This window comes from Anguilla rostrata, chromosome 9 (genome assembly GCF_018555375.3).
Source record: "Anguilla rostrata isolate EN2019 chromosome 9, ASM1855537v3, whole genome shotgun sequence".
Taxonomy (NCBI): domain Eukaryota; kingdom Metazoa; phylum Chordata; class Actinopteri; order Anguilliformes; family Anguillidae; genus Anguilla; species Anguilla rostrata.
In genome coordinates this window covers 53,001,743-53,012,751 of record NC_057941.1, presented here as the reverse complement: position 1 = coordinate 53,012,751, position 11,009 = coordinate 53,001,743, and the positions used below count along the sequence as shown (strand labels likewise).

The following is an 11,009-nucleotide window of genomic DNA, read 5'->3' as shown; positions in this document are numbered from 1 at the left end:
TGTCCGAGGCAGGACGTTTGGACAGGGCATCGGATGCACACACCCCTTCTGAAAGCTCATGTGCTCATTAAAGTTACAGCACACAGCCAGGTCAGATTATTGGCTTGGAAATCACGCCACCTACTGGACATAACCCGAATGCAGTGATACAATCTCACGCACCACAGAAGAAACGTCCAGATAGTTACTGTGCCAATAGCTACTTTGCGTGGGTTTTGGGCAACTTCATTCCTTCATAGTGTTGCTCTCTCCTACAGTCCAGCAACAAAACTGTTTTCAAGCTAATTTGTTAGCTTTCACAATGAGTCTTAAGATCCTTGTTTTTGCTTTATGACTGAACATTCAAAAACATTAATATTTTAATACTGATATTTAAATTTTAAAATTTTAATATTGGTCTCAACTAAATTCCATCAAGTTCTTCAACAGACTACAATTTCATACAAATTCCAGAAACTTCTCCAGCGACATACAAGCTGACTTTCCATCTTGAAAAAGAGAGAAAGAGAGAGAGTGTGAGAATGTGTGTGTGAGAGAGAATGTGAGCGTAAGAGAGAGCGGGAATGTGAGAGAGAGAGAGAGAGAGAGAGAGGGTGTGCGAGAATGTGTTCGAGAGAGAGAGAGAGAAAGAGAGATAGACCATGCGCAGATTACCTAACTCAGCCTGGCAGTCCAGGCTGTGGGGGAACTACAGAACATTTCTCAGGCCTGGGGCCCTTCTCCCATCAGCCTAATCCCTGTAACAGAACCCATTCCTGCTCTCCTGCTCTCCTCTGACTTTCCAGCATAAAAAGGTGAAATATGACAGGTGCCTCACGGTTCTTCCCGCCTGTGAGCTTCAGAGCGCAGGTCTTACCAAAGCCAGGACTTCCAGAGAGGAGACAGCGAGAGACACGGTGAGAGAGGGAAGGAGAGGCGGAGAGATTGTTGTGTCTGAGGGCCAGAAGTTAAACTGCGGGGTTCTGATAGCTGAGTACACAGATCCAGCACAGCACAAGAACAGCACAGACACCTGCAAATCAACATGTCAGAAACCGCCATTTCACTTAGCTACTGACCCGCCATGTTAGAAAGACTTTAAACAGACCTGGCACTCTTGATAAAGTGCTCACAATCGCATTTCAGACTGGTAGGGCCCTTAAACTTAGGGATAGCAAAAAAAATAAGATGGCAACACGTGCTAAAAATATGCATTATGCAACAGCACGTATCCTCAGAGCTGCTAGTCATGGCTGTATCTCTTCCTGAACATTCTGGGCCCCAGAGCAGTCACCCTCTCCCCGGAGACAGAAATATTAATGAAGAAATGACTCGGCAGAAAGGCCAGCTGACGTTGAGCCCAATATCCTGAATATCGCACAAGGTGTTCTACGATAAGAATGTGCATGTCAATATAGTACATCAATGACATCAATGTCTTATCAATATAACAATGTTACTGTACAGTGTTACACATACACACCTTATATTGATGTGTGTGTGTGTGTGAGAGAGAGTATGTGAGTGTGTAGGGGACATGAGGTCTCTCCAGAGTACTGAATCGATCTCTAATCTTTAATGAAAACGCAGCAGGCGAGGCGGTTTCCCAATCGCACTCAGAAGTGCCTAAGCTGCTGTACGCGGGTGTCCGCTCAAACGAATCATGGAGCTGCGTTCATTGATTTATACTCTCTGTGTGCAGAAGGGAAACTCAGATGTCTGAGTGAATCGTTAACTCGTGCGGCTAATGAAGCGGCACCCTGGCATCGGGCCGAAAACATCAGGACCGGCGTCCAAAATAAACGCCGCTCTTCAGCGCCAGCGGTGTGAGGGCCGGGTTCCCTGGAGGAGAACCAAGGCCACCTCGTCACGCTGGCCCGCACGGGACGTGTTCCAAAAAGAAACCGCACGCGCCCGTCCCAAAACGAAGCTGCAGGAAAGGGGAGATCAACCGCAGACCAAAAAAAAAAAAGACTCGCAGCGGAGCGTCTTGATTGGCTGAGTGCTGGATTCTGTCACAGATCAAGGTGAACTGAGGTGTTTGTTTGTCAGTAGCAGAGGTCTGCTGAGCACTGGGAACACAAACAGAGAGACAGGTGAAAGGACAGACAGTTCTAACCGGCTGGGTCGTCGTGGTGACACGGAGCCGGTGCCAAATTTAGCCCCCCAGGGAAGGGTTAGAGATTGTGCAGCAGATCAGGGGGGTGTGATCATGCCCTTTCAATTCGAAACCCAAAACCGCTCTCTGGTTACCCCCATCCTTTGACCTCACCCTGCCCCCCCGCCAGGGCGGCCCCTGACCTTTCCATTGAGCTGGACACAAGGGAGCGTCTGACCCGTTCCATGGCATTTTTGAAGGGAAGCTCAAACAGGACATAGAAATTTCAGCCAGGCCAGAGAAATGCCGTTTTTTGCGGACTATCTGAGCTCTCGCTTCTGATTGGCTCAGACGGGTGACACGGGGCTCCCTGATTTGCAGCGGTTTGGCTCCCAGCCGTGTGGAACGTGCCTGTTGTGAGTGCGCCGTGAGGACAGGAGTTGGGAAACGATCCCTAAGATCCATACCATATGTGGACACGGTCCAACGGGAGCGCCTTTAAATACCGCCGGCACGCTTTGGGGACAGTCGGTCAGACGCCAGCGCCAGCCACACTCAGGTAAGAGGCTGTCCCGCTCCACCTATCCCACAGGGGTACCCCTGAATCTGCCTGCTACAGCTGCGTTCTTATTCAGTTAAAAGCCTGAGGAGGCGTTTCTCTGTGTTCAGCTGCATGTTGCGTCAGCACTGCTACTGTAACTTTACTGTAACTTCACTGTAACTTTACTGTAACTTTGCTGTAAATTAATGTAAATTACTGTAAATTACTGTAACGTACTGCATCTGCAGGCCTACTGTGTGTGTGTGGCCGGAGGGGGTGTGTGTTTTAAATACGGAAGTTTAATAGCGTATTAGATTGCCGCCCCTGTAGATCCAGCTCTCTGGCACACAGATCCCTGTGGCTCAGCCCACTCCATTCAGGACGGCTGTTTCTCACATCTCTCTTTATGACCAGACGTGCCACGGAAAGGCATGGCAAACGCTAGCATGCTCAGTCCACCAGGGATTTATACTGCGTGTGCTCTAAGATCTGTGTGAGTGTGTGTGTACATATGCATACACACAGATACATAGAGTGTTTTATATATATATATATATATATATATATACTGTATGTGTTTGTGTGTGTGTGTACAGTATATTGTAATGTAATGTATATTGCCCACTTTCATGCATAACATTCATGTAATGTGCAAATGACAGATAGCACATTTCAACAATGCATTCAATAATATACTATCACTGTGAGGCATTAATCATATTTTCCTTAATATATTCCATATGCTGTATTCTGCGTAGTGCATGCATTGCGCTGTGTGATATACGGTGTGCTGGCTGCTGTGTAGTTCTCGTATGCCTCTGAGCAGGTCTGGCTCCTGCAGTCCCGCCCCAGCAGCCTGATCGGCAGCACACACTCAGAGCTGAGGTGTGCCAGACCCTTAGGAGTGTTAGATTTATAACCTCGCTTTGGCTCACACACACACCCAAACACACACTCTGTCTCTCTCTCTCTCGCTCTCTCACTCTGTCTCTCTATCACTCATCAGACTCTCTCTCTCTCTCTCTCTCGCTCTCTCACTCTGTCTCTCTATCACTCATCAGACTCTCTCTCTCTCTCTCTCTCGCATTATGTAATGCTTTTGGCAGATACCATCGTCTGAATGCCGTTAGTAATTTGAACAGTTGATTTTTTTTATTTTTAATTGACGGTTGACATTTATTGGCACTCTTCACTGCTTCCCTGGTATTATCACAGCGTAGCGGTAACGTCACGGCAACGCTGCCACGCCTCTCGTGGATCAACAACATCATTAAGACAAGACGTCTAGAGGCCTGGGTCAAATAATAACTTAAAACACTTTAACCCATCAGACACCAGTGGGCTTGCTGCAGAGAGCAGGCTGACAGTTTTGAAAAGAAATGCATGTGCTTGCCGATATTCAGAGCTAAATTCTTTCATGTGATTGTGTTTGTCAGGTGATGTTTTTCTTGGCTAAAATCCTCGGGAAGAGGAGTGATTCAAAGTATTCTCAATTAATGAAGGCCTCTTCTTCCTGAAGAGATGAGACAAGTGATGTAATAAAGCTAGACCATTTTTTTTAAAATCGTCTTTGTAAATACATTTTTAAGCATAGCGTTTAACTTTATTTTACGCAAACGTTCTCTCAGCGTGACCTTGGCGTTGTCGGTGCGTTTCTGTAACAGGACAGGGAAGGGGCTGTGATGTAAGAGGAGGGGGCATCTGAAATGCCAGTTAGATAACAGCGGCATCGGTGGCATTCCCTCTGACGGGTGCCTGGGAGTTGTAGTCCGATACCGCTGCTGCCAAGCTCCCTAAAGGTCAAGGATAGTGTAGGTTGCAGCAGCTATAGGAGCTATAGGTCTTGCTGGTCCCTCTCTGTAATTAAAGCGGCATACCTGTTAAAACATTAGTCCGGGGCACAGACAGCAGCGCTGGTGTGTTTTACAGGGCTGGCATTTACTGTAACCCCCGCTGAATTTCAGTCCTGCTAAAATACCCCCACCCCGCCCGACCTCCCTCCCTGTATGTATGTACGGGACCAACTTACATTACATTGCTGACATTTAGCATTACAGTCCACTCATACTTAAGCAATATGGCAGGAAACACTGTGCTGTGTGATGAATACAGGCACGGCAGCAGAGGTGTGGTTAGGCACAACGCAAACATCACCCTCTATGACCCTCTTTAGCCGTGACTGCATTCAGGATACAGCACGGCCTCGATCGCCATATTACTTTTATACAATGGATACATTGTATTGAAACAATCAATAGACACAATATTATTTATTTTGTACTATTTGTAAGTAACGGTGATACTCTTTACCAACAGGCTGTTTGAATAACTGCAACTGATTTGCAATCACTGCAGAACACAGACTCAGCCAATCAGTGTCCAAGATCGAAAACAACCCGTTTTATAAATCTGCTTGAAGGTCCAACAGCAGTGCCCTACTTGGGAATCAAACTCACAGCCCTTGGGTCACAAGCCCCTTCTCCTCAGCGCTGCAATACACAGCACACACACAACCAGCTGGACTTCGTCAGTCAGACCTATAGAATGGGACCCCTCCCCCTTCCCTCTCCCGCCACAGCGTTCTGCCCCCCCTCCCCCTTCCCTCTCCCTCCACAGCATCCCCCCCCCCCCCAAAACCACCTCCCTGTCTGTCTCTCCTTCCTCTCGTCCCTTCAGCTATTTATATGTTTCCTTAGCGCTAAATTTGTCCGCTGAGCTAAATGTCAGACGCTTGGAAGCTCAGGCCCGGCAGCTGTCCCAGCCAGGCGCTGGAGCGGGAACTCTGCGATGACAGGACAGGCACGGCCACAAAATTTAAATCACCAAACATCTCCGCCAAAAATAATACTACAGTAACAGAACTATTAATAATCACAACTTATAACACCCGTAATATGAAACAGTCAAGCTGACGTTGTTAATGATTCAGAGTATAAAGTCCCTATAGGAAGGGAAAAAGAGGGTCCGTTGATGTTATGCATGTCTTTACATCACTCTATGAATATTGGATCACAGCCAAAGCATGAAAAAAGGCAGAGGGACTGTACATAAACAAATATATCTGATGCAGCAGGACTTTGTATTATGCAAATTGAAAGTTTTGAAGAACTCTTGGAAGAGTATAAAATAAAATGGATATTAAAATATTATCAACTACCACATGCTGCATTTATACTACTCCCTCTGTTCACCCCCTCTCTCTAACGCCCTCCCTGCCCCTCTCTTTGATTCTCTCTCTCAGTCAGGATGTCCATCACTAAGATTCACGCCCGTGAGATCCTCGATTCCAGAGGAAACCCTACTGTGGAGGTTGATCTCTACACACATAAAGGTACATGCGCACACACGCGCATTCACACACTCACACACATAAATGTACAATAATATTTCTCTCCCCCTCCCCCCCTCTCTCTCAGGATGTTTCAGAGCTGCTGTCCCCAGTGGCGCTTCCACAGGCATCCATGAGGCCCTGGAGCTGAGAGATGGGGATAAGAGCCGCTACCTGGGCAAAGGTGAGGCAGTGCTCCCAGCCCTGTACCCGTCAATCACAGTTCCCCTGGCAACCTGCTAAACTGCCTGCCCCATGTCTCCACAGGTGTGAAGAAAGCCGTTGAACATGTGAACAAGGAGATCGCGCCCGCTCTGCTGGAGGCTGTAAGTGTAGCACTGTAGGCCCTCAGCCCCGGCAGCGTCCAACTTCCCCCATCCTCTCACCGGCCTCTCTCTCCCATTCCTCCTCTTCCTCTCTCTCTTTCCCTTTCCCTCCCCTCCCTCTTTTTCTCCCCCTCCCTCTCTCAACGATAAAAAGAATAACAATAAATATAAAGATTCAAATATAACATAGACATTAAATGTATACGAGTACTAGTAGTAATAACAATAAAAATAATACCGTTAATCACTATAATTCTCTATATCTCTCTCTCGGAGCAGAATTTGAGTGTGGTCGAGCAGGAGAAAATTGACAAGCTCATGCTGCATTTGGACGGCACTGAGAACAAATGTGAGCATCTCTGTCCTCTGCAGTTTACTGTGTGTCCCTGATATTGTCCCCAACTTCCTGTGTGTGTGTATGTGTGTGTGTCCTATTAATGTCCCCATAATCCCTGTGTATATGTCTTTTGCAGTTCCCTGTGTGTCAATGCTGTCCTCAGCGTCTTTTTAGTGTCCCTCCTTTCCAGTGTTTGTGTCCCTTCTCATTGTATTTGATTTGGCAAAGCACTGTTCTTTAGGGAATAGATTCTCAGACTAAGATTCTCATTTCATCATTAAGGACATTTTAAGGGGACATCTTTTCATTTCCACTTGCTCAGCTTTTTATTTTATTTTGCTTTGTGAATTGTGTTTTATTCACTTTTTTAACTTCTGTCATTGTTTTGTTGTTGCTACAGATATTGTTGCTGTTGTTGTAGTTGCTGTTTTTTTTGTTATTGTTGCTGCTGTTGTTGTTTCTTTAAAGTGGGTTTGTTTTGTCTGTGATAACATCAGCAGTAGCTCAGTGTGTGTTCTTCCCTCTCTCCTCTCCTCTCCTCTCCTCCGACAGCTCGCTTTGGCGCTAACGCCATCCTGGGCGTGTCGCTGGCCGTGTGCAAGGCTGGCGCAGAGGAGAAGGGCGTGCCCCTGTACCGCCACATTGCTGATCTGGCGGGACACAAGGAAGTGATCCTGCCTGTGCCGGTGAGCGGTGGGGATGCGGTTTTTGACCCAAGACACCTAATGACAATGGATTATATCTTATGAGTTCTGATGCAGCTAAGGAATGGTGAAATTACAAAACCAACTCCAGCTACCCAGGATGCTCAGCCATGTGGATCATTTGGATGTTTAGTTTAGACTATATTAAACAACAGTAAGATCTGACCATGCATTGTGATTGGATGAGACACATTCCAGTGCTGACATACAGTATGACATCATTCGGACCGTATCACTGGCCGGATCAATCTGCATTGCTTATATTAGGTTGATGCGTCACCCAAATCAAAAAAAGTCTACTTTGTTAGCTGGCTACATTTCTACTTCACCAAACTAGATACATTTGACAACATCAGGTTGGATCTCTTCCAACCGATGACAACTGAATAATATTTGGACGATAATGTTTCTGAGCTTGAATATCCTTGCTCTTAAGGAATGAAATGTACCCTCCTAGATGTCGTGGATGCTATTATTGGCTATGCTCATTTTTAGGCCTTTAACATAGCCCATTAGATGCTGAGAACAGTGTCATTGGCTGTCCCTGTTTTCAGGCCTTTAATGTGATCAACGGAGGCTCCCACGCCGGGAACAAGCTGGCCATGCAGGAGTTCATGATCCTGCCCGTCGGCGCTACCAACTTCCACGAGGCCATGCGCATAGGCGCCGAGGTCTACCACAACCTGAAGAGCGTCATCAAGGCCAAGTATGGCAAGGATGCCACCAACGTGGGCGATGAGGGCGGCTTCGCACCCAACATCCTGGAGAACAACGAGGGTGAGGCCACCATGCGCTCAGGGATGACTATGAATCCCTCTAAAGGATTATATCTGTCAAATCCTCATTAACACTGTGTGGCCAGACACAGACAATTTAACGTTCATTGTCATTAGAACTGTTACATAGTGACAGTAGTGAGTTTGTTGGCAATACTACAAATCCCTTGGGTGTGTGTATCTGGGGTTGAAAAACTTTCTCTCTCTGTCCCTCTCATAACCCAGCTCTGGAGCTGTTGAAAACTGCCATTGAGAAGGCCGGCTATCCAGACAAGATCATCATCGGTATGGATGTGGCAGCATCTGAGTTCTACAGGAACGGCAAATACGACCTGGACTTCAAGTCCCCCGACGACCCCTCACGCCACATCTCAGGAAAGGAGCTGGGAGACCTCTACAAGAGCTTCATCAAGAACTACCCAGGTACACCACACTCTGCACTGCTAACACCATAATGTAAAATCTAGTTTTTCAGATAAATATTGCTGCATATCTCATATTCTAAAGTGCAGACTGTGCACTATGCTCTGTACTACAGAGCATGAAGCTGGCCAGTCTATGCTCAGCCCTGGTGAGTCTGCTAGCATTTGGATTAAAATCAGTGGCTAGTTCAGACCCAATAAACCAGGTGGCCTGAGCTAGCGGTGTAATTAACTGCTTTAAGCAATCAGTTAAATGCACTGACCAACAGCGAAACACTAACAGATCCTGCAGTTCTCCACTACAGTGTCGCACAGGCTTTGTACCGGCTTACTTATTGACCTCCCCTCTGCCTCGCCCATCCAGTGCAGTCCATTGAGGACCCCTTTGACCAGGATGACTGGGAACACTGGAGCCAGTTCACTGCATCAGTGGGAATCCAGATTGTGGGAGACGACCTGACCGTGACCAACCCCAGACGCATCCAGACCGCCGTGGAGAAGAAGGCCTGCAACTGCTTGCTCCTCAAAGTCAACCAGATCGGCTCCGTCACAGAGTCCATCCAGGCGTGAGTAACCGACACCAGAGTCTGTCCAGTCATGAGTAACTGATACCAGAGGGGCCATCTAGGGATGAGTAACTGGTACCAGAAAGTCCATTCAGACATGAGTAAGCCATAATAGAGAATAAGTACATTCAGGTTTATCATCGACTCCCAGGCATAAGTAATCAATACCCGAGAGTCAGTCCATCCATAATTTAATAGTTAGTTTGCATTAGCAGGTGTGTGAGCTGCTAGGATTAAAGGCTGGTTTGTGTTTGCAGGTGCAAGCTGGCTCAGTCCAATGGCTGGGGCGTGATGGTCAGCCATCGGTCAGGAGAGACAGAGGACACCTTCATCGCTGACCTGGTTGTGGGCCTGTGCACAGGACAGGTACAGAAGTAAAATCAAACAGTGTTTTATTTAAGAGGCAGCCCCCAGTCTGCACCAGAGCACCCCTGTTTAAGCACTTCTCTCCCTACCCTCTCCTCTGTGTCACACAGATCAAGACTGGCGCCCCCTGCAGGTCAGAGCGTCTGGCCAAATACAACCAGATGATGAGGTGGGTTGAGTGACACTGTGATCATCTGGGTGCTTCAGAACCTGCCACCGCTACCACTAGCAATAAAATATTACAGGGCATGACTCTGTTAGATGTCGTGACTGATGCTATGCAACTACTTTACACTGCTACAACCAATCTACATCTTCTCAGCACAGCTGCTACTACTGTGAGCAGTGTGCTGCTATTTTGTTGTTATTTTGCTGATGCCTTTTTTCTCTCCGTCTTGCTCCAGGATTGAGGAGGAGCTCGGCCACAGGGCCCAGTATGCTGGCAGAAACTTCCGCCACCCCAAGATCAGCCACGACTACCTGGATCCATTTTTCTATTAAGCTAGCTGGGCTAACCAGCGGAAAAAAAACTTAAATATCTTCATAAATATTCTTGAAAGTAATGTGCATACTAATGTCATACTAAATGCACTGTACTAATACGAATAATAGTATTTCTATAAAAAAAAACTTTAAAAAAAACGAATGATATGGTAACTCTCCTTCTGTCCCAGCAGTTACGGAACACAAAGTTTTCATCTCACATCGGAGAATGTTCGTGAAGCAGGCATTAGTCATATTTCCCACAACCCCATGCGGTTTTCCATTGACCTGGTAAATCGTGGGTTGTGGTCACCGGCTGCTGAATGGATACTGTTCTTTTCCCCTTAAAAACACTAAAACAAAAAGAACTCATTACGCTAATTAATATAAGGAGCCAGAGACCAAATCTCTCCTGGTCTTTCTTCTCATCTCGACCACCCAGTGTTTTTCCAGCCCATAACCCCCTCTCTCCCGCCTTCCTTCGTTTCTGTTTTTATGTCTGAACGCAGTCAGTGGCATTCTGGGGCATGGCGGAATCGAGAAATATTTTGCGGGGGAGAGAAAACGCACATGCATCTGGCACCCCTTGAATCCACAGGCTTGTGTAGATGTTCCACAGCCAGGGCCATACATTGACCATGTTTACAGCTTATAGCTGGTGACAGAGGAGGCAGAATGTCCCTGTAATGTCCCCTGACTGATGTCACAAACAGAATGTAACACTGATCAGTGATTTGCAGATGATGTCATAAAGAGGATGTAACAGTGATCGTGCTGCAGAAGTGTGCTTTATTGGGGATGGTTTCATTGGTCCAGATACACACACTGATCGACTGCCACTGGTTCTTTCCACAACACCATCACAGTAGAAACACTTAAATAGGTTGTAAAGAAAATATTCTGATGAAAATGCACACAGGACAACAAGTAAATTATGGTGAAAAATAATCTTATATGACACCACCGCTGTTCTAAACTCTTTCATAGTGCATATTTATGAAGTAAATGCATAAACAACAGTATGAATCAGTTCATGCTGTCACAGTTTCTTACTCTGCTGATTCCGCAGCTAGCTTTGTTTTC

General features: G+C 46.6%; 1 protein-coding gene across 1 annotated transcript; it reads left to right on the top strand.

Moving 5' to 3' along the window:
- The first annotated feature begins 2,493 nt into the window (after window positions 1-2,493).
- LOC135264182 (beta-enolase-like) lies at window positions 2,494-10,695 on the top strand. The gene is made up of 12 exons (XM_064352906.1): window positions 2,494-2,636; window positions 5,860-5,949; window positions 6,035-6,130; window positions 6,214-6,272; window positions 6,552-6,621; window positions 7,162-7,295; window positions 7,868-8,090; window positions 8,315-8,512; window positions 8,876-9,077; window positions 9,335-9,443; window positions 9,554-9,612; window positions 9,848-10,695. Exons 2-12 carry the CDS (start codon window positions 5,865-5,867, stop codon window positions 9,942-9,944), a joined length of 1,332 nt encoding a protein of 443 aa, XP_064208976.1. The 5' UTR covers window positions 2,494-2,636; window positions 5,860-5,864; the 3' UTR covers window positions 9,945-10,695.
- Window positions 10,696-11,009: the final 314 nt, after the last annotated feature.